Genomic DNA, 21887 nt, shown 5'->3' with positions numbered 1-21887 from the left:
GAAGTCCTTAAGATCGTCCCTCCCATCTTCACTTGGCGGACGGTCTGATATTTCCAAACCTGAGACGTCCTGCGTCTTGTAGTCCTAGCGTATAGTAATGGTAGAGAATATTCTAGAGTTTCCAGACAACTAAATCTCTAGCCGCTCATAGTCAATCCAGCACTTTGCGTAGTTCTTATTATTGAAGCGGAGCATCACAAAAGAGGGGTCGACGGTGGCGATTGTTTCGCAAGATAACAAAATAGATAGATCCGAGAATACACATCAAGACTTCACCAGGCTCTTTACTGACTCCGTGTCCTGGTGATCGGCGGGATCCAGATTCATAGAATCTTCGTCAACTAATCGAATCGGTCGATCTAACTCGGCATGTGCTGGTAGTGGTGGGAGCGGATCCAGTGCCATTCTTTTTGCATCCATAGTATGGAATAACTGATAACAGGCGTATGCGTCCGCGGCCGCATCTAAGATTCATATCAGATGGTGCGTCCCTCCGGTTAGTTTATCTGTGAGAAAAAAAACTTACACTGGACTTGGCGATAAGTGAGAGGAGACGCCCAGTTACTGCACCGTACATCGTCGTCTTTCTCCAAAGGGAGACCGAAATGCTCTTCGACCTGCTCATTCAGGCGAACAACTCTCTTGTTGATTAGGGCGGGGTTGGAGTGGTAGTATTTAACAAGCCTATGTAGATGACTGAGCTCGAAGATGGCGCGGGCGTCAATTCCGAGAAACTTCCGGAGACGAGAGCTATCTGCTTTGGCTGCAACACCAACTTTTGTGATATTGGGGCTTTCTAGGATGCGTTTAAGTGTAGGAGAGACCAGATCTTTGAGCGTGTTGCCAGGCACGAAACGGGATATTTGGAATAACGCAATTCGATCACTGCTGGCGAGTTGAATAAGAGAGACATTGTCCTGGATGCTATCGAGTGCGCGGGCTTGGGCTTTCCATTCCATGTCAAACCCCAGTATTGTGTCGTTGACGAAGAGTTGCGCCACCTGCTCTGTGCTTTTGAGGGTTTTACAGTAGTTTACAGCGATTTCACTTCCGGATCGACTCTTATATAAGCGATGGCTCCAGAACTTTGGTACGACGTGTTTTGTAGCCTTCGGGCTTGACGTACCCAAGGGTGAAACCAGGCTAGTCTTGGTAGACGGTGATGAATTGGATGATATAGCCGTGGACAGCTCTTCAGGAATTCGCACGCGAACTGCCCGGCTATTCTGCAGGGGGTTCTTGGGAGATTCGTCAATTTCGACCCCCGTGACTGTTTTCCGAGGCGCAGAAAGGCTGCTATAAGGGCGTTTCAAGTTGCCATTTGCCCTAACGCGGCCCCAGGGTTTATCATAGAGCGAGCACGTCGAACATCTTAAAGCAGTCCTCGGATGGCGAGATAGTAGAGTGTTCGGATTCGCCGAGAGGTCGTCATGACTGGTTAGCCATGGGGGACGGCGATTTGAGATATATGGCGAACGGGCGCGCCCCAGAGCAGAACATCGGGCACTCTGAATTACAGTGAGAAGGACGCTGTAAATAGCGCCTTTGTGTGACCTCCCGATTATCAGTACGGTTCACAGGCCAGAGTCGAGGAGACGAACCAAAGTTCTACAGGACTGTGAAGGAGCGCTTGGCTACTCCTGCGTATCAGCCGCCCTGTTGGGTGAGAGGGACACATCGAGACAGACCCTGGAACGTAGGCTCAGCATGCTCCTTCTTGTAAGCAAATAGAATGCTCTTCAAAAGGGAACATTTAGCCCGTCAATCATTGGGTAGACGACCGGAGCGTCTGCTCGTGGACAGCGGCTTGTTGGCCAAAGATCACCTTGGTACCGGAACGGAGAAACGCCTGCCCCTTGCCAAGGCTCCCAAAATGGAATCGTCCATCCACAATTCAAGCTCCACCAACTACAATCATTGCTGCATTCCGCTTCAACGACACCATTGCCCTTGCACCAAATTTCGAGTGCGGGAGAGACTCTGTATACTCAAAGTGGTGTTCCTTCCGAGCATCATGGCGTCTCAACTCCTCCCTCTAGGTACGGAAAGGCTTTAACCTCCACTTGAACACACGCTAATCGAGTTGCCAGAATTGATTGACAAATGTGTTGGATCTCGGATATGGATCATCATGAAAAATGACAAAGGTCTGTATATCTCGAATAAACCACAGGCATCCGTACTCAGACATGGGCAGAATTTTCGGGAACATTGCTTGGGTTTGATGACTACGTCAGTAAGTGGAATGCTTTCCCATCGTCTCCAAGCTTTGACTCTGATTTTTTCTAGATATGGTCTTGGAAGATGTGACTGAATTGTAAGGCCCCCTTCGTTGCAAATGGGCGTTGAATGCGCCGTGCAGGGAACCATCCCCATAAACCACACACTAACATTGGAGCAGTGATTACACTGGCGCGCAGATTAAGCTGCCGAAAATACTTCTAAACGGCAACAATATCTGCATGGTCCGTACTCCTACTTATGCGACCGTTCGGAGACATTCTAACCTGATTCTCCAGCTGATCCCCGGTGGCGAAGGGCCGGGTGGTAGTTCATGAACAAGGCTCGATAGCAATATTCATCCATGATTAGCGACGATATTGTTTGATGTTCGCAGATAATAGGAGATTATCTCTCAGCTACTCGAATTTGTGGTCTTCTTCTGACGTTTGTCTGGGGACGGACTTCCGTCATGTACGGCCGCTGCGTTTCCTCTCCTTCGCGTGGATGACTCTCTAGCTTGCAGTCAACTGAGTAAGTCTTTTGTGATTGAGAAGAGTTGGCAGGTGTATTTATCTAAACCTGCGCGACGAGTGTATCGGTGGTTGTGGACTCAGCGGAATTAATTGAACAGAGCAAGAAACATGAGTGAAATTCATGATTCTGGCTACGCTGAGAGAGGACGACGTAGAACGAGAAAATAAATTCGGTCGTCTCATTATTACGAGTTGCAATCGAAGCAGTTATTATTGACAGGCTTGCACCTAGTTCAGAGTTGTTCGAAGCAAGAGGGCCAAGACAGGGGCTCGGCAGCAAAGGACTGGCAGAAACTAACGGCATTCAGATTAGTGCGGTCTGGCCAGTTTTCAGCGACGATGTTGGCTGTGTGGAACAGCGTCGTCGTGGGCGGGGCCGATGTTGGCCGTTCTTTGCTCGCGGCTCCCCCAGTCCCTTCCAATGGTTACAATTTCGTTATCTTCCAGCCTGAACCACACTTGGTTCGCCCGCCCATTCTCACATGTCCTCCACTCGCGCTTCATGGCATCCCGTCCTCCTCATCCATGACCGGCCTCTTTCCTCGCGTTCAGCAGCACCTTACGCTTTAATAATGCTTGTTTCGGCCTTTCCCTCCTTTTGAAACTGGGGTTTGGGACGCTCTCGGCAAGATACGACCTCGCAATCTCCATCTCTTATCGCGGCCAGGCCTACTTGACGTCTGACTATTATTTACTTTGCCTTTCGCCAAAAACCTAGTCCTGAGTGACAGTCGAAACGGGTTCTGCGCAGAAACGTGGAGCATTATATGCGCTCTCAATTTTGATGGAGCTCAACAATGGATATGGACTTCCTGAAGGCCAAATCTGAGCGCTCTGCATCAGCCGACTCCCCACCAGCCTATGGTGAGACTACCACAAGGCGAGGAAGCCTCGGGCACCGAGTACTCGAAAGCTTCCAGAGAGATCCAAATGCCCATGTTACTACGTTTGCACCGTTTTCGGAAGGCAGGGAGTATGATATCGAAGACGCTGCGACGAAGGCAGCGAGCTCTCCGCTGCACCGCAGCCTGCGGGGCCGTCATTTGCAAATGATTGCTATTGGGGGCTCTATTGGTATGGCTTCGCGTTGTCTATGTTCGGACGAGAGCTATTTTGCTAACACCGGTGGCTTTCTTCCAGGGACTGGGCTTTTTGTTGGTTCTGGAAGGGTTCTCGCAACTGGCGGTCCGGCTTCGCTTCTCATTGCATATGCATTGATTGGATGCATGCTTTACTGTGCCGTACATGCGCTCGGGGAGATGGCTGTTATCTTTCCTGTTGCAGGATCCTTTGCGCACTATTCGACCCGATTCATCGACCCGGCCTGGGGATTCGCCATGGGTTGGAATTACGCTCTGCAGTGGCTTGCAATCTTGCCCTTGGAAATTGTCGCCGCGTCTATCACTGTTGGCTATTGGGAGTCGCATATTTCAAGCGCCGTGTGGGTGACCCTCTTTTGGGTCGTCATTATCTCCATCAATCTCTTCGGAGTAAAGGGTTACGGTGAGGCAGAATTCGTGTTCTCATCCATCAAAATTATAGCTGTAATCGCTTTCATGTAAGTGACTTCTTCAAACCCTTCCAACTCCTTTAATCATTGTGTCTGACTGATCCTCTTTAGCATACTTGGGGTCATCCTAAACTGTGCTGGGGGTCCAGGCGGGAGCTATTTAGGTGCCACTTACTGGCGGGATCCTGGTGCTTTCCACCATGGATTCAAAGGGCTGTGTGATGTATTTGTAAATGCTGGGTTTGCATTTGCGGGAACTGAATTGGTCGGCCTTGCTGCGGCAGAAACGGCCAACCCCCGCAAGTCCCTCCCGACTGCTGTCAAACAGGTGTTCTGGCGCATCACGCTCTTCTATATCGTCTCGCTTACCCTAGTTGGCTTCCTGATTCCCTACACAGATGAGCGACTCATCAATGGGACCTCTACGGCTGACACTAAGGCGTCACCCTTTGTGATCTCGATTAAAAATGCGGGAATCGAGGTCTTGGACTCTGTGATGAATGTTGTGATTATGATCGCTGTCATCTCTGTTGGTAATTCCGCTGTGTACGGCTCCTCTCGGACACTCGCGGCCCTTGCTGAGCAGAGACAAGCCCCCCGTTTTCTGGCTTACATCGACCGTAAAGGCCGTCCTTTGTGGGCTATCTGTGTCGCCTCTGCGCTTGGCCTGTTCGGTTTTCTGGCCGCAACTGATCAGCAAGAGGTTGCTTTTGAATGGATGATAGCGATATCCGGTCTTTCATCCATCTTCACCTGGGGGTCGATCTGCCTGGCGCACATACGATTCCGTCGCGCGTGGCAGTTACAGGGCTACAGCTTGAATGAACTGGCTTTTCGCTCGCAGGCTGGATTAATTGGCTCTTGGATAGGGTTTATCTTCAATTGCCTTGTTCTCGTTGCACAATTCTGGGTCGGATTTGCGCCGATCGGCTATGAAACCATGTCAACTACGACCTTGGTCCGCACTTTCTTTTCGAAGTACTTAGCAGCACCAGTTGTACTTCTCTTCTACATCGCCTACAAGGTGCGGTTTAAAACTAAGATCCTCCGGGCAAGAGACATGGACTTGCGGACCGGCCGGCGAGAACTGAACGTCCAATGGCTGATCAAGGAGGAACGGGCCCAGCAAGCGACGTGGCCGGCATGGAAGAAATTGTATAAGTTCTTCTGTTGAACGAGCGTCAGACATGCTTCTTGTAATTCATAAGTTTGATTCCCATTTCGACAATCATGAGATGCTCGGGCTTGGCAGAAGAACCTCTGTAGCTGTGATCGACAGGCCTCTCCCTCAGAGAAAGTTGTGTCTGCTTGTCAGCAAGCTTGTCCTGAGAGATCGGCAGAACCCACCATAAGAAGAGCACGACGGAAAGCTCATGGATTGGGGAGTGTGTCTCATCTCACAAGAGGCGCAGCTTGACTTCGTTGGGTAACTTACGGTAACGTTTCATAAGGCCACCCAAAAATAGCGCAGGTCAAAGGACACGTGAGGCTGAGGCAGCAGCGGTTCGGTTTCGGATCCGTAAATTACGTATTGTGATTGGCAACTCCACAAACTGCTCGTCCCAGCTCGCTGTGCGGACAGTTTGACGGGTCTTCCTCGCTGTTATAATTCCACTCTCTGTCTGCTTCCTCATCCCGTCAATATCAGAACTCTTCTGTCGTCGGCCGACGCCTGCTTTATTCCCTCTTTGATTGCTCTGACCACCCGCGCCTTTACTTCGCTTCCTTTTCCCTCCGCCACGCTCGTTTGCGCTTACTCTGCTTGGTCTCTAGCCGCCCACGCAGACGCTGTCGCAAGTGGACAACGATTTGGAGCTGATCCATGTCATAAAAAACTCGCATTGGCCCTGGTGCTTTCATCGAGGCGAGAGGCTCCTTCTTGCTCTTTGTTCATTTAGCAATTTCTCTTGGGGTGAGGTGCCCTCAGCTTGACTATTGAATTTCCTTCCACACCGGACGATTGTACGTCGACAATTGCGCATCTATCTTCAATCTTGGTCGGGGACTATCTTCGTACTCTCCCATCCGGCGCTCCGACGAAACCGAACAACATACCCCTACCATCACCATCTCTCAATTCGAGCCGGGCAGGCCATTTCAAGATGCCTGGCTTCGCAGATTCCTTCTGGACCCCGGACTACGCTACAGGTCTAGGGGTCCTCTATGGGAAGCTTCAACAGGGCATTGTGGAGAATAAGCAGATACTTACCATTGCCTCGATGCGTGCAGATGCTGAGGATACTTACAGCCAGAGGCTCGGGGATATCGCCCCGAGTGTGGATAGAATGGTAGCCGGGTTTGCGAAGGATGATGGGGCCAGCGTTAGGAAGGTGAGTTAAGCCGTCAGCCAAATTTTAATACACTTCTTATATGCTCATGGGTGATTTCGATAGGCCTATGAGGGAACTCGTACGGAGATGGTGGAAGCGTCCCGGAACCATCAGAAAATCGCGTCAAATATTCGAGAATTAGTCGTTTCACCGTTCAGACGCTGGTGCGATCAGCATGAGGCCCGGATCGAGAATTCCCACGATGACCTGCAGTCTCGGATCAAGGAACATACCAAACAGGTGGACCTAGTCAAGAAGTTGCGGAGCCACTACTTCAACAAATGCCGCGTGCTTGAGGATTTGGAAGAGGAGAATAAGCTCGCATTTCAGGCACCAGAAATGAGCCCAAAACTCAAGCCAACCCCCAAGATTATCCTACCGGATAAACAACCGCAAGAGGAAGAGCCAGTTGAGCTGGGCGACCGGGTGTATTCACCAGATGAGTTGAAGAAACTCCTAGTACACATGTTGGAAAACATAAGAATGGGTGATATAAAAGTGCCGATTATCGGTACCTATCAAAACACTTCGAGCGGTGCAGATATTGTGGAATATACTCAAAAATACTTGAACGCGACTAGCCTCGACTACGCCGAAAGAATTGGGCAGGATCTCGTCGACAATGGGTTTCTTCGCCTAGTGGGCAATATGGGCAGCACATTTGCTAACAGCTCCAAGATGCGCTACCAATGGCGCCCTAAGGTGTTTCAAGTTTCCGGTATCCCTGAAAAGAAGACGCCTCTAATGCGTGTGACCTCCGTTGCCTCAAGTGAGGATGGTATTGATTCTCCAATCGCTTCTGTCTCGGAGATGTTGGCGGGTTGGAACCCTCTCAACAATCCGTACCCGAATGAGACACCAGCGGAAAAGCTTCGCAGGGAAGCTCGCGAGGCTGATGAACGCTACAAAGCCGCAGTACGGAAGCTTGATCTCATCAGATCTAAGCTCGAAGAGGAGATTGTCGCCAATCTTCGGTTTATGGAGCAATGTGAGCTGGATCGCCTTAAGGCGATTAAGGCTGTCATTCTCGATTTTTCCGGCGCCATTAGCAACGTTATACCGAACTTGCAGAGCACGGTGGACCACATGATGCTGTACCAAGAGACCATCCAACCTCTTGGGGATCTGCGGTACCTTCTTGAGAACTACAGAACCGGTGGTTTTGTGCCCAAGGTACAGGCGTACGAAAATTATTACGGATCCGTTGAAGGTCTGTAATCCTTTTCGAGCCAATCCTGTGGGAAGAACGCATCTAATCAATGATTTTCTAGATCAAATCTTCGGTGTTGACCTTGAGGCCAGGGCAAGAGCTGATCGCAAAAGGGTCCCAATCATTGTGACGACCATATTAACCTACCTTGACAATTGTAAGACGTCCCCTGTCTCTTGTCCCGTCCATAGCTAATGAACGAATCAAGGCTACCCTGAGCTAGAAGGAGACGAAGCACGACGCACTATCTGGCTCTACGATGTTCCTCTGGGAGCCACTCATCACCTCCGTCACGCCTTGAACAACGAGAAAGGCGATTATTTTGATGTGCTTCAGAAGTATGAGATTCCTGTTGTCGCAAGCGTACTGAAGTTATACCTGCTTGAATTGCCAGGTAAGTGGCCATTTCTGTTAGTCGACGCGCGGAAGGTCCACTAACTATAACCAGACTCTCTTGTTTCCTCCCAAGTTTACGAAATCGTTAAAACCATCTATTCCACCACTGCAAATGAAACCACAGAGGAAGGACGTATCAAAGTCTTACAAAGCACTCTTGGCCAACTCCGTCTCAACAACATTGCCACTCTTGATGCTATTATGACACATTTTACGCGTTTGATAGATTTAACCTCGGCCGATGAAGCCTATATTTCTTCACTCGCCCAGTCGCTGTCCCCATGCATTCTCCGCCCCCGTAGCGAGAACAGCCTAACGATGGACGAGCGTCACAGCTACCGCCTCATCCGTGACCTCTTCGCCCACAAGGATGCGATATTTGGCGAACTAAAGCGTCAGTCGAGCGGCCTTGTCGGAACCGTGCCTCGCCCTCGAGCAATTAGTTCCGACGAAAGCAACCGCCGGGCCGCTATGGAAGCCCGCAACCGGGCTATCGTGGACCGTAGCCGTGCCAACAGTCCGGCTCCCCCTCGCAAGCACCGACGGGATCGTTCGAGCGGGCCAGAGCCTGGCCGATTCCCGATCAACGTTTCAGGCGAGAGAAGAACGCCTCCCACCCGAAACAGCTTGGACGTGCCCAGTAGCGATTCCCCCACAAGTGCAGAGGAACTTTCCAACGTGAATATCAACACTACAGAGCCTTCTCCAAACGGCCCTCCTACCACCATCGAATCCCCTATCTCCACGGGTGCCATTTACTCTTCCGACCCATCCGCCAGCCCCCCTCCCGTGAATAGATCTGATGACTCACCTACACCCACCCCTACATCGCCTGGGGAGGACAAGCACACGTCCATTCCCCGCTCCAGCGGCATCCATACCCGCAAGCCGGGACTTGGGAGCCGATCCAGCTTCCCCGTTGCCCCCGCCGAGATCGGATCAGACAGCAAGCGAAGCAGTCTCGCTGAGAGTGAACCGAAAGGCGTTACGCTAGAAGATAAGCCAATGGATGACTGAGTCATCTCTCGCAGCCGAAGTCCATTGTATCTATTTGTGGCGAGTTGCTGTAACTCAAGCGGCCCGTGCTATGTCCGCCACCACCCCCTGCAGTTTTACCCTCAGTCCCACTTCATCCCTCTGCGCGCAACTATTTTCCAGCTCGGCTTGCGTGGTGAACAGTGTGTTTGCCAAGTTCGCCTTGTCGTACGAATTATACCGCTCCATTTTGCATACCCCCCCTTTGTATGTCTATTTTATTCTGTTGTTCTCATTCGCTTCTACATTTGCTCCTCGAGTTGTATAGCATTAAAATATGATGAGCCTACATTATTTCTGTATAGAGCCCCGTGGGCTGGGTTTCTGGGTTTCTTTCACGTAGCGCATTCTAGCATATGCAAGATAACGATGCTCTAAAATTGACGCTCAAAAGGATATGTGAGAACCATACCTCATGCAGGGAATTTCCGCTCAAGTGCTTATGGACTTTCCAAGAGTACTCCAAGTAATGCAGTAAAGTACATTATAAGCCTTCGCCTGAGAACAACCTCATAAGAATACCTTCTCCTGGACCGGTGATCTGGCGTTCAATCTCCTTCTGCGAGACAAAGCAAACGAGGCTCTGCTCATCCAATGCCTTATTTAATGACCCACCATTAGACTTTGAAGGTGTACGTCTAAGGTCCGAGCCTCCGGATACTGTGCCACCTCGACCCCGACTTTGATATTCCCCGACTAGACCCAAGGTCTCCAAGCTGCCGAGGACGTCTTTGAATTCAGTTGAGGTCAGTGGATGCAGAATGTTGTCTGTCCTGCATAAGGTGCAGTAGGTCTCAAAGATCTGTTTGACCGTGGGAGCTGAGTTCTTGGACTTTGTTGGGGTTCCAGTGAGATCACTCTCTCGTCGTTTCCTGTCCAGGGCGATCAAAGCACAAATTGCCGCTTTTTGCTGAAGGTTGAGACACTGTAGCCTCTGGGCTGTCCCCTGCCCAAACACTGAGCTCGTTATCTTTGCTACATGTGCGATGCTAGCTCGAGGCGCCGTAAGCGCAGTGTATGAACGCGTCGAATCTTGTTCGGGCGAGAGATGCTGGGGAGAGGAAAGATTGTTGTTTTCGACCAAAATTGTTTTTGAAGGGCTGACCGGATTTTGCCTCTCAAACTTTTGTAGCGTTTCCTGTTCAATGATGTCGACGGCTCGCTTAATAAGTTCAAATGCCTTTCGTAGGTCCCCGGTTTGTGAAGCAACCTTCTTCGCACATAGTTGGATGGCTGCTGGGTGAACAAAAGGGATGAAGCTTGGGTCGTCGGTTTGATCCCCAGGAAGCAATGAGCGCAGGCGATCGATAATCACATTCGCGATCTGATTGGCATTATAAGGCAAGAAAGGGAGCAGAAGAGGCTTTAAATTCTTCGATTTTAGTTGAGGTAACGACCGATCGGTCAAGTCAAGCGCGTTGGCGATTCCAATTAGTATCACTTTCGACTCTTTTTGTAATGACCACTCAAACAGGGACTGTAGAACCCCAGCATCAGCGGCGAGGAGGTGGTCAATCTCATCTAGCATGACCAGAAACATCTCCTGGTTGCCGACCTGTTTGTCGTCGGGTGTGAACATGCTCCTCAACCTATCGGCATCTGTCTTTTTGAAAATCTCGCCATCATCGCTTAGATCTTCGATGAGCTTGCTATAGACATCTCGTGCGCTTCTCATACTCGCACAGTTGAGTTGAGCGACTCTCAGGGATTTCAGGTCGATCTCATCAAGTACCTCTCGAACAAGTGCACTCTTGCCGGTGCCTGGAGGGCCGCTAACATACAGACACCCACCTTTGCGTGACTGGATGCCACCCTTAATAAAGGAAGCTAGCTTTTGCCTCTCTGTGTCGCGACCAACTATCCTTGCAGAGCTCGCACCTCGTGCAAACAACCGCCGAGCTTGGGTATAAATGGTCTGACCTGTTGTCGGGGTCGCTACCTGTCGAGGGGTACGCGGCGTCAGAGATATACCACCGACTTGCACTCGACGCTTCGGGGTGATCGGCGGGGATTCAAGCGCATTCCTATACCTGGATTTCGAAGGGGTTCTGATTTCTGCGAATTTCGGGTCTTCGTCTGTTCATGTCAACTATCACCCACTATAGACTGGAATCGGACCGTACCATTGGCAATTTCCGAGGTGGTTGGTTCCGTATTCTCTTGCGAAGGGGAGGGTGCTTGACTCTCCGGCACAGGAGCTCTTGTTACTTGCTCAGTCCCGCCCGGGCTATTGTTGATAGTCGCGCCATTCCCCCTCTCCAGCTCATCGCCCACCTTTGTCCGGGACCGAAGTTGACGTGTCGGCAATGATGATCTCGAAATGTCCTCATGATAAATTTGAGGCGGTTGTGTCCGGCGCCTGGTGTTCCTGCGCAATGGCAAAGAAGCTCCAAAGTCGTAAGTTTGTCAGCACAGATTTGAGAGTGTGACTCGCGGAGTCGTACCTTCTGCTTCAATGCCGGTTCGCTGTCGCTTTCCCAGAACCGTGGTGGACATTATTAGAGGACGGTGGAAAGAGCAACTGGTAGATTATGCTCATATATACTGGAGGGCTCCTTCCGGCTGAAAACTAACAGGAGACGAAATTCAAGAATCGATTGAGCTGGAGGTCGCGGAGATTGAGGCTCTGCCCAAAGGAGGCATAATTGGTTGGTCAGGGCTCGCGTTACGCGTCACGCGTCGCGCAAGGGACGCGTGACTCCAGTCACATGTCAGTGTTGTCAGAATTATGCTCCAGCATAATTAGGATAAATCTGAACAGTCAACACGCTGTTACTCATCCATTTTAGGTGCGGAGAATCAATACTCCGGGTCGACGTTCAATGGCTGCGTCACCCTGGCGCCTGGCAAGACCGAGAGCTTGAAGTACAGGCTTGTTTGAAGTACTGTGTTATTACTCTTTCTGTGCTTTCCTTTGCTTTAAAATTAAACCTTCAGGCCCTTACCCAATTCCTTATTCTCTATCTTCTTCTAGATGCTATAATATCCCCCGCACCTTGGCTTCTCTCTTTCCAACATTTCCTCGCAGCCTGGTGGGGCTTGCGGTTGTTTGCACCATCGAGAATCGAACTTCGCAGACAAGAGCACCCTTTCGAGCCTTACAACTTAGCTACGTATAGCACGCAACTTTATCCCCCTCGCCACATTCGGAAGCGTACCAGCCTATATTCGCCATGGATGGCGACATCGTGGCCCAGTTCGCCGAGTTCACCGGCTCAACTCCGGAACTTGCAGCCCAATATCTGCAGCTGACCGAGTTCAACATTGAGCAGGCGATGCAGCTTTACTTTGACAATGACGGAGCCCCATTAACACGCGAATCTCCCCCGTCCGCTTCCACGCCCAGCAGAGGTCCTCGTCCCTCTGGATACGAGGACGAGTCTGGAGTTGTACACCTTGACTCCGATGATGACGACACCCAAACAGAGCCCCGAGAGCTAGGAGGGACATCGATATTTGAGGACGATGCAGCCATGGCACGCCGTCTGCAGGAAGAGATGTATGGTGGCCGAGACACGTCCGACGATGTACGTGCACCAATGGCTCGAACGACCGAGACTCTTGTTGGACCGGAGGCGGAATTCGGGGGAGACATTCACGATACTATCTTAGGCCAGCTTCGTGCTCGTCAAAGACGGGCTAGTAAGTTTTACCTCCTCTCAATATAGCTGTTGGGTTCTATTTCTGACTTATGTCTCCAAGATCGGCCTGGCATCTTTAACCAAAGAGATACATCTTCAGTATGGACTGGGGAGGAGGAAGAAGAGTCTCACCGTGAAAGGCTAGCAGCGGCGACAGGAGGGGCCTCCGAAGCTTCGAACAAATCGAGCATGCTTGCTGAATTGTACCGCCCCCCTTTCGAGATCATGTCAAGGCTTCCCTGGGATCTCGCCCGGGAAGAAGGCCGCGAGCATGAAAAGTGGCTACTGGTAAACATTCAGGATCCCTCCATATTCGATTGTCAAATCCTGAATAGGGACTTGTGGAAGCACCCCGGCGTCAAGGAAACTGTCCAGGAGCATTTCATCTTTCTGCAGTACACCAAAGAGGACAACCGGGCCGCGCCCTACATACAATACTATTTCCAAGCTAGTGACGTTTCTGATAACTATCCCCACATCGCCATCGTTGATCCTAGGACGGGCGAGCAAATGAAAGTCTGGTCGGGCCCTCCGGTGCTGAAGGCTCCTGATTTCTTGATGCAGCTTCATGAGTTCCTTGATCGTTACAGCTTGAAACATAACGTCCGAAACCCTGTGGCTAAAAGGAAACCTGAGTCAAAGGAGAAGAGCATCGACGCCATGACGGAAGAAGAGATGATGGAATTGGCATTGAGAAACAGTCTCGGCGCGGAGGCTGCCCAGGCTCGGAAGATGGAAGACCCCGATGATCTGACACGGAGCTTCGGCGACGTTAAGGGCAAAGGCAAAGCAGTGGGAGAAGAGGATGCTAGTATGGGCGAAACATCCGAACGCGGAGCTTTTGAGGGTGAAGTTTCTGTCTTTTCGTCCATACCAGCCGACCAACCGCACACCGAGCCCCCAGCCGACCCTACCACCACGACACGGATCCAGTTCCGACACCCGACCGGAAGGATAATAAGGCGATTTAACTTGGATGATCCGGTTAGGAGAATATACGAATGGTTGAAAGCTGACCCTCCCCTGTCGGGAAAAGCTGGCGTCGAGTTTGAACTCAACTCTATGGGTCGCAATTTGATTGATGTTCTCGACATGAGTGTGGAGGCTGCTGGTCTCAAGAATGGAACAATCATGATAGGATACAACGAGGAGTGAAGATGTACTTGGCAGGGCGATATCTTCCCTCGTTGGCAGCGTCTTGTATCTACCAACCATGGGAGAATTCGCCACGGATAATGATCAACCACACAAGTGCCCGGTGGCGGAAGCTGAGTATCATGGGGGATACTTCCTATCGTACATAGGCGGCCAGGCACTCAGTCCATCAGCTCGCGGGCCTTTTTCCCGCCCTTCGTTGTAACCCGAAATGCCAACCAATTGTAGGGCCTTCTCTCCCTTTGACCCTTCTCCCTTCCCTGCAGATTTATTAGTTATTACCTAGCTAGTAAGTATGCCTGTCAAGCAAACGGGTCCATACCAACAGGGGAGAGCGTCGATTTCGTGTTCACCGCCCTCGCGCGCCTCCTCTCACCGCCAGGCAGAATAGACCCCGCGCTGGCCCCAATCATTGTCCTTGATCTCCATTGTTTTTGTTCTTGTTGTCGTCCTCAGCGTTGGCTCACTGGCGGACAACGATGCAAGGGAACGCGCACTTCCAAGCCCTTTATTGTCAATATCTGTTCCATCGGCAACCCATGACTCGACCCTCGGCTCAAGCAAGGAGGGATTAGCAAGATTCCCCAATCTTGCTGCTTCCAAGGCTCAGCCGCTCACTGCTTTTGTTGACATTGAGGGGTTCTCACCAAAACAAGAGTGAGTGGAGTTGCCACTAAGTCATTAATGTAGCTTATTTCGATGATAATCTCCATCCCTCGGAACGCCGTTGTGATTGAATTTCCAAGCCCGTCCGCATTGCTTTTCGTTCTCTTCCAAACAGTACAACCATTGGCAGTCTCGGTGGGCGCTTTGAGGGTTACCGCGTCACGATTGATGATTTTTGATATATGACGCTTTACGACATTATCTACATGACTGCTCTGGAGCTACCTTGAAAGTTTTCCGTTACTGACACCTACTCGAGCACTGCGCAGTCTGTGTGAGTTATTGCCGAACACTCGAAGCACTGCCAGAATGGAAGGCTTGGTGGATCCAGAGGCGCTTTACATGAAACAGAACTGCATTGGTACGTGTCATCAATGATAACTGTCATCGTATTTTGCTAACCTGAGATTCAGGCGGCGGAAGTTTCGGGCGGGTGTATAAAGGGTATGATAATTAGTTTCACCTCCTTGGAATGGAATCTTAACGAGAACGACGCGCGATAGTGTTGATAAGCAGACTGGAAAGTCAGTTGCGATCAAGATAATAGACGTCGAAAATGCCGAAGACGAAGTCGAGGACATCATCCAGGAGATCGCTATCTTATCCGAACTGAACTCTCCATACGTGACAAGATACCACGGGTCATACCTCAAAGGCTCGAGCTTGTGGATTGTCATGGAATTCTGTTCTGGGGGTAGTTGCTCTGACTTGATGCGTCCGGGACCCATTACGGAAGAATATATTGTGATCATCATTCGGGAATTGCTCAAGGGACTGGACTATTTACACAGCGACAAAAAGCTGCATCGCGATGTTAAAGGTACGGACAGTACGGCTTTGAAATTTTACAAACGAAGCTGACGCCTGCCCTCGACAGCTGCAAATATTCTTCTCACATCGAGCGGCCAAGTGAAACTGGCGGACTTCGGGGTTTCTAGCCAGCTATCGGCTACAATGACCAAGAAAAATACCTTCGTCGGGACCCCGTTTTGGATGGCCCCAGAAGTCATCAAACAGTCAGGATACGATTACAAAGCCGACATCTGGTCTCTTGGCATCACTGCAATTGAATTGGCCAATGGCGAACCACCATACTCAGACATACATCCCATGAAAGTCCTGTTTTTGATCCCCAAGAACCCTCCCCCTACACTGCAAGGAAATTACAGCAAAACGTTCAAGAATTTTGTGGAGCTCTGTCTACGACGTGACCCAAGAGAGCGGCCAACGGCTAAAGAGTTGCTTGAGCACCCCTTCATCAAACGAGCAAAAAAAACCAACTACCTCACGGAGTTGATCGAGAGGTACGAGCGATGGCAAGCGGTCAATGGTAATAGAAAGGCCGATGAGGATGACGAGTTAGACCAAGAAGCCCCATCCATACCGGCTGCCACGGAGGAGGATGATGACCTCTGGGATTTTGGGACCGTTCGTCCTGTGGGACGCGGACATGCTTTAAATCCGATGAAGGTCACAGACGTAAATGTTAGGAGCCATAACATGAGGGGTCAGGATCCTCAGGGCGAATCGCGGAAAGAGCCACTCAAATCAAGCGTCCCTACCACTCCGTCATTTGTTCAGGCTAAAAGCACAGTTGTTGGTACGCCGAAACCACCGTCTCCAGCAAAGATTCCATTGCCGCCATCCCCGGTGAAGTCGACAAATCCTGAGAGTTCCCCTACAACACCGTCACATCTCTCCCCGCCGGTTCCTCGGCAGCTAAAGGAGAGCCCTGAAAGTGAGTACGACAGAGTCTTACAGCAGTCTCTAGCTCAAGATTTGGGTTTCCTCCAGCTTGACCGTTCACCAGAAAGAACCACAACAACGGTGATTGACAGGAACAGCCCGCTCTCGAAACCACCTCCTCAACTCACGCGTCCAGCATGCTCAGGGGGGGGACTGAACCCACAAAAATGTGTTCTGGCATCACCATCCCGACAACCGACTGAACAGCAAGCGAGGCCTGGAGGCGAAATACCACCACCCCAGCCTCCACTTTTCCCACAACCAAACTCTCAGCTACAATATGAGCACTTTCCTTCACGTCTCCCGCCAATACCGAAGCATACATCACCACAGCCTGATATCCAAGAGCAAAATAATTCATCTAGCGCGCTACGCAGTCCCCAAGTTGGTCGTGCGGGCCCTGGTGATCTTCGCCCCCATCATGGGCCATTCGGGTCGAACGCACAGGAGGCAAAGGGGCCCCGAGCCTACAGTGATGTCACGGCACTCGAGAGTGTGATTATTCCCGCTCTGAGAGAAGCGATCCGCCGTCGCGCCCAGTGTCTTGAGCTTGCTGCCCGCTGTACTGTGGCTGACGATGGTGAAAGCCTCAGAGAGTCACTTGAACTCCAATCACGGAGGGAATATGCGCAGGAAATGATAGAAACCCTTGCCGGCGACCTCGGTGCTATTCTAACTAGGATTGAGCACTGGGATAATGATGCGCCTGTTGGCATGGGTGCTGGGATCCCGTCATTCTTAGAAGGATTTCTTGAGGAGATACTCGTCAGGATCGAGCCAGATGATGAGGGTAGTACTTTTCAATAGACTACAAACTATTTCCACTTTCCTGCTATGTGTCCGTTTTTCTCGAGGGCATGATGGCGGCTCTTTCGGATTGTCCACCGGGTTCTGGATCGTCTCTGAGTTGCGGACTTTGCTCCTTTGATCGAGCTAGGGTTCTTCCTCCCTCTTTCCGCTCTCCCTTCCGCCCCTCAGCGCTACGAAGGGAAGAAAATACTGCCTCAACCGCCACGAGAAAAAAACGCAATTAGTTATTATGTTGGGATGCAATGGCTCAATCCTAGATCTGCACATTTGATTTTTTTCTTTTTGTGTCCTCGGCCTTCTTGTTTTTTCGCAACTCATTACGTGCTTATACAAGGCTGGCCCTTCAGATTTTTGATACCGAGCAAGGAGATTGCGTATACTTCATGTTGATTTCGTAAGAGTACACAATCTCTAAAAACCACCGATTTTTAGACGCCCTCCGTTTTTTCTACCCTAAACCCCTGGCCAGACACCGATCTGGAAGGGTTCACCCACCTAAAGGTTTCGCGATGAGATGACTATGCTTTGCATTTTCCACTACGGTTTACTGTAGGGCATCCTGCTCCCGCATTCAGTGCACGGTCTAAAACAGGTGGGACCGAGAGGGATGGTGATAAACCTAGGGCAAAGTTAATTTGCCCGTAATGGTATTCTAGGACCCCGAAAATAGATTCGCCATATTTGTGAAGAAAAGACCTTTGCTTGGATCCGGCATCAAGTAAGGAAACACTCGGTTGCCGTTTCCGCCGCACCGAGCCTGGCGGTGGCTGAATCTGAGATCGTAATCTCATAAGACAAAGTGGTTGGTGCCTTTTCGGCTATGGCCGAGTTGGCCGGTGGGTCAGGCACACGGCGATTTGCTGCGGCATTCAAGACCCAAGTTCAATCTCTTCGCGCTGTTGCGGAGCCGCTGAATGGGTGCTCGGGAGGACTCTCACCCTGGAAGAGGGTCGTTAATTTCGTATATAAGATGTCCAGCAGGTTGAGAATCTTGGCAAGCAATCGTTTTATATTTATACTGCCTTGAGCCTAGACGGGGTTCCCCTTGTGTCTGACTGCGAGGCCGAATCCGCCGGTAGTATAGTGCTTGGCCGGGTATCAGACTTGGCCAATGGGCTGGTAGATCCTCGAATAGCGCCGGTCTTCCTGTTTCGCGCCTTTGATGCCACTGCACGCGTAGAGGATTGCCTGTCCGGCTAAAGGCCTGGATGGCAGTACGCCAACAGGTGAGCGCATCTACTGGCCGGCGGGGGGGAACAATGGAGCCCTGGGAGTCTTTAAGCGAGAATAATGTTCCATGTCGTCCGTATTTTAGCCGGTGGGCCGAAAAAGCCAATCTGTTTCAGGAGTTGGAATCAGGTAATTAGTGATGTTGAACTCGTTTGTATTGGCGGGGGTGCCATCCACTATGGGCATTGCGTTCCCAGCTCCAGTCAGACCGTGTATCGACATGGGATTATTGACAGATTCGCTCATGTCAAGATTGCTAATCTCTGGAGCCCGACCGGCGGGAACCCGCGGGACATTAAAGAAACCAAACACATCGAGGTATTCTAGCTCGTTGGGTGCTAGATTTCTCGAAAGTGTCCCGGTTGCTGAAGCTGTTGCCTGGCTCCCGGATGGAGATGAACGCGGTTGCCGTGATATTAAGAAGTCTAGGTCAAAGGCACACCGTCGCATATCCGCAAGGATCTTTACAGAAGAAGGTGTAGACCGATCGCCGTCAGCAGCCCCAGACTGTTGGTATTCCCCATACTCATCGAGGACTCGCTGCAGGATTGAGCTATAACGTTCAGCTACTTTCCAATATTTGCCCATCTGGGAGAGTGTATCCACGAGGAACATGATATCGGGGCTGACCGTGTGGGCGATTGTGGAACCGTGAACGAGGAGTAGGCGTGCAGAGACCCAAAGTGTGAATGCAAACGGCGGCCCAAGCTTGTCCAGGATCTGGTTGTTAACGACAAAACGAGTTACTGATAGGATACTATCGACAGCGAGCAAGCATCGCTGGTTTGCACTGTACGATGGCGTGAAGATGGGAGATCGTGTTGTGGGATAAGCTGCCGAAGAATGGAGACGAATGACTGCCCTGTTTGGTCGTCAGCGCTGACCGGTTAAAGCAAAATGAGAGATGGTTTAGGGGAGTAAGATATGGGGACTCACGTCTGGTAAACGGAGTGCAATTGGACCCAATCGCAATGGTGTCCCTTGTGCTTCGATCCACTAAACGCCCGGGATGCATTGTCATATGTATACTCGGTAGGAAGGTTGAACTCCCACGTCGTCAGCTCGCCGTCTAATTTGCGATATGTCGTTTGCCAATCCTCGACATCTGATAGGGCCCCAATATCAACTGGTCGTTTCAGGAAAAGGTGGATACGCGAAAGGATACCGAGTATCTCCACGTAGAGCCCGAACGAGCCAACGTTTTCCGAACGGATGAGGTTATCCGGACGGTCGTTTAGGGACTGAAACCACCTAGTCTCCACAGGCTGGTTTTTTATGAAATATTCGTCTTTACACGGAAGTTTGCGATCAATATCTTTGTCATCCAAGGCGAAGTCGAACGCTGTTGTGATGGTGGAATATCGATCGAGAAGATATACCATCCAGAAGAGTCGACGTCTACCTTCATCTTCAATCCACGACTCCGACTCGGGAAGAGTAACGGCCCGTAAAGTGTATATCGATGGGTAGACAGGGGATATCAGGGTTGATTTGGCCTCGACTGCGAGTCCTAATTGAACAACTGACCTCGTTATCAAAGCCAGTAATTTCCATCCTGGTGGACCATTGGAGGATCCGACTAGGTCCAGGGCTAAAATAACCAGAGCTTGAAGTGCCTTTACGGACGAGTTTTCCAGGCCGTAGAGCAAGACTTTCTGTTTAGAAGAGTCGTGGTATCGCTTTCGGTTTTGCTCAGTGAGTCGACTATCACTAGAGAAGCGAAGCGTGGTTGCAACTATGGCATAAAGCACCATACGGTCAGCTTCTTCGAGCGGTGAAGGGCCGAAAAACGTGTCCAGCGTGGTTCGTCGGTGGAGGATCGGACACCAAGTGTTCAGATGCTCGAAATAGAGATCCACCAAGGCATATAATAAATCGTACGGGGGGAGGTCAAGCTCTGGGTCTGAAAAAGATTGTTCCTGGTTGGAAAACAAGCTGACAGGCACCTTCAGTGACGACTCATTATCATTGTAATCGTGCTGCGGGGTTGTATTTGCGATCTGGGGGAGGGATGTCACGGACGGCAGCCCACCCGTGAGGTGCGCTGGAATGGGGATTTTCACCGGGACATCTGTTGGGCTCGTAATGGATACCTCAGATGGGCGGGGCGCTGATGGTACGGATGTTGGCTCCTGGAGGTAGTATGGGTTCCGAGGACTAGGACCATGGGCGGCAGAAGGCTCCGATGGGGAGCTATACGACAAAGGTGCTGGGTGAGAGAGGTCGTGCGACGGCCGTGGCTGTCCTTGGAGAATATGGCTCTCAATAAGACGGGCTTGCGCTTGGATGACCTCCTCTAGCCGGTCTGTTTGTCGAGTAAGAAGAATACCGGACTAGTAGGGTAAGATGCGCGAGCAAGTATACACATACCAAGACGCTGTTCTAGTTCCTTTCCGTACCCAGCGCGGAGCCCAGGCTTCTTCCTTTCTTTGTATTCGCATACTTGGCCATTGCGCGTACACCACCCACAGCTTGGTTGGGCACGGTCTGGTTGAACGTTAGCCAAGAGGCAGCGTAAGTGCTCAATGCCGGAAAATGAGGGCCATTCCAAGGACGTGAGAGGTAAACGGAGAGCTTACATACCACACTTAACCTTTCGTTGCTTGCATAATTCACATCTAAATTTGTCAGCCAATGCACCTGGAGAACCCAAACAGAGTATGAAAGTGGAGTCAGCTGCCAACAAATAAAGCCCTTGAAAAAATTTGACATAGGCAAAGCGACACACCATGGTAGGTGTCAGGCGCCGCCGGGGATATAGGGCGTACTGACGATACGGTGAGCGGTCGTCGGCGTTTCAAGCCACGCGACGACCCATTTTGTCCGAGGCCAGCATCACTGTCAACGGCAGACCAAGATTCGTCGGCACTGTGATCTCTGTCCTGCTCGAAGGCGGGATTTGAAGTGGGTGGCGGAGTTTGCTGCGGCGAAGTCGCCGCGGTAGCAGCGTTCGGCATGGTGTTCAGCGAGGTTGGGGTTTGAGTGGGACAAGCTCCATCCACCTTCAAAAGTGGGAGCGCATGATGAGATGGGAAGGGGTCAGATCGGGGAAGAGAAGGCGAGTGTCTAAAAAGAAGCCATAATTGAAGCGTCACCCGGGTCAAGAGAAGGAAATTCGGTTCCGTTCGTTCGTTCTCAGGACACAGCAGCAACTGAGATCGCAAGAGAGAGAGGGAGAGGAGAGTCTGAGACGTGAACAGGAGCAACAAAACGGTGCAACAAACGTCGAGCACATGCCTCGTGCAGGTGGAGTCCGGGGGACGGGGCCTGAGGCACCCCAGGGCTGCAGCCTTGTGTCGCCTTATTTGGCTTAGATTGGGATTAGTAAGAATGCCGTTGCACACAGCGCTGTGCAGGCCTCGAGTACACAGGTCATGTGCACCTTGAAAAATCTCGGGCGCA

At 51.0% G+C, this 21887-nt stretch overlaps 8 protein-coding genes across 8 annotated transcripts; 5 read left to right on the top strand and 3 right to left on the bottom strand.

Annotated features, from left to right (window-relative positions):
- Positions 1-264: 264 nt before the first annotated feature.
- Positions 265-959, bottom strand: BJX67DRAFT_386205 (3'-5' exonuclease; the record flags this gene model as incomplete). Its single annotated transcript, XM_071034023.1, has 2 exons — positions 265-464; positions 527-959. The coding sequence occupies 2 exons, from the start codon at positions 957-959 to the stop codon at positions 265-267; spliced, it is 633 nt and encodes a 210-aa protein (XP_070880772.1).
- A 953-nt stretch (positions 960-1912) lies between these two features.
- Positions 1913-3112, top strand: BJX67DRAFT_367695 (RNA-binding protein LSM5). Its single transcript, XM_071030548.1, has 6 exons — positions 1913-2039; positions 2091-2147; positions 2198-2236; positions 2290-2317; positions 2402-2465; positions 2520-3112. Exons 1-6 carry the CDS (start codon positions 2015-2017, stop codon positions 2556-2558), a joined length of 252 nt encoding a protein of 83 aa, XP_070880771.1. The 5' UTR covers positions 1913-2014; the 3' UTR covers positions 2559-3112.
- A 328-nt stretch (positions 3113-3440) lies between these two features.
- On the top strand, positions 3441-5589 carry BJX67DRAFT_324875 (amino acid permease GAP1). The gene is made up of 3 exons (XM_071027390.1): positions 3441-3830; positions 3897-4314; positions 4378-5589. Exons 1-3 carry the CDS (start codon positions 3554-3556, stop codon positions 5438-5440), a joined length of 1758 nt encoding a protein of 585 aa, XP_070880770.1. The 5' UTR covers positions 3441-3553; the 3' UTR covers positions 5441-5589.
- A 545-nt stretch (positions 5590-6134) lies between these two features.
- Positions 6135-9548, top strand: BJX67DRAFT_324900 (GTPase-activating protein RGD2). The gene is made up of 5 exons (XM_071027392.1): positions 6135-6596; positions 6660-7806; positions 7868-7963; positions 8015-8200; positions 8255-9548. Exons 1-5 carry the CDS (start codon positions 6369-6371, stop codon positions 9217-9219), a joined length of 2622 nt encoding a protein of 873 aa, XP_070880769.1. The 5' UTR covers positions 6135-6368; the 3' UTR covers positions 9220-9548.
- BJX67DRAFT_367689 (AAA family ATPase CDC6) lies at positions 9547-11844 on the bottom strand. The gene is made up of 3 exons (XM_071030547.1): positions 11682-11844; positions 11361-11624; positions 9547-11313 (listed from the first exon to the last, which is right to left on the bottom strand). The coding sequence occupies exons 1-3, from the start codon at positions 11731-11733 to the stop codon at positions 9722-9724; spliced, it is 1908 nt and encodes a 635-aa protein (XP_070880768.1). The 5' UTR covers positions 11734-11844; the 3' UTR covers positions 9547-9721.
- Positions 11845-12035: 191 nt separating this feature from the next.
- Positions 12036-14309, top strand: BJX67DRAFT_367686 (DNA-protein crosslink repair co-factor UBX5). The gene is made up of 2 exons (XM_071030546.1): positions 12036-12879; positions 12940-14309. The coding sequence occupies exons 1-2, from the start codon at positions 12411-12413 to the stop codon at positions 14031-14033; spliced, it is 1563 nt and encodes a 520-aa protein (XP_070880767.1). The 5' UTR covers positions 12036-12410; the 3' UTR covers positions 14034-14309.
- Positions 14310-14836: 527 nt separating this feature from the next.
- On the top strand, positions 14837-17315 carry BJX67DRAFT_324819 (putative Ste20-like serine/threonine protein kinase). The gene is made up of 4 exons (XM_071027388.1): positions 14837-15060; positions 15113-15143; positions 15203-15519; positions 15577-17315. The coding sequence occupies exons 1-4, from the start codon at positions 15009-15011 to the stop codon at positions 17250-17252; spliced, it is 2076 nt and encodes a 691-aa protein (XP_070880766.1). The 5' UTR covers positions 14837-15008; the 3' UTR covers positions 17253-17315.
- Positions 17316-18306: 991 nt separating this feature from the next.
- On the bottom strand, positions 18307-21400 carry BJX67DRAFT_324857 (putative C6 transcription factor). The gene is made up of 4 exons (XM_071027389.1): positions 21069-21400; positions 20856-20972; positions 19422-20790; positions 18307-19347 (listed from the first exon to the last, which is right to left on the bottom strand). Exons 1-4 carry the CDS (start codon positions 21214-21216, stop codon positions 18567-18569), a joined length of 2415 nt encoding a protein of 804 aa, XP_070880765.1. The 5' UTR covers positions 21217-21400; the 3' UTR covers positions 18307-18566.
- Between the last annotated feature and the right edge of the window lie 487 nt (positions 21401-21887).

This window comes from Aspergillus lucknowensis, assembly GCF_044049455.1.
Source record: "Aspergillus lucknowensis strain CBS 449.75 chromosome Unknown BJX67scaffold_81, whole genome shotgun sequence".
Taxonomy (NCBI): domain Eukaryota; kingdom Fungi; phylum Ascomycota; class Eurotiomycetes; order Eurotiales; family Aspergillaceae; genus Aspergillus; species Aspergillus lucknowensis.
The sequence above is the reverse complement of the archived record's forward strand: the minus strand, read 5'-3'. Positions and strand labels throughout refer to the sequence as shown.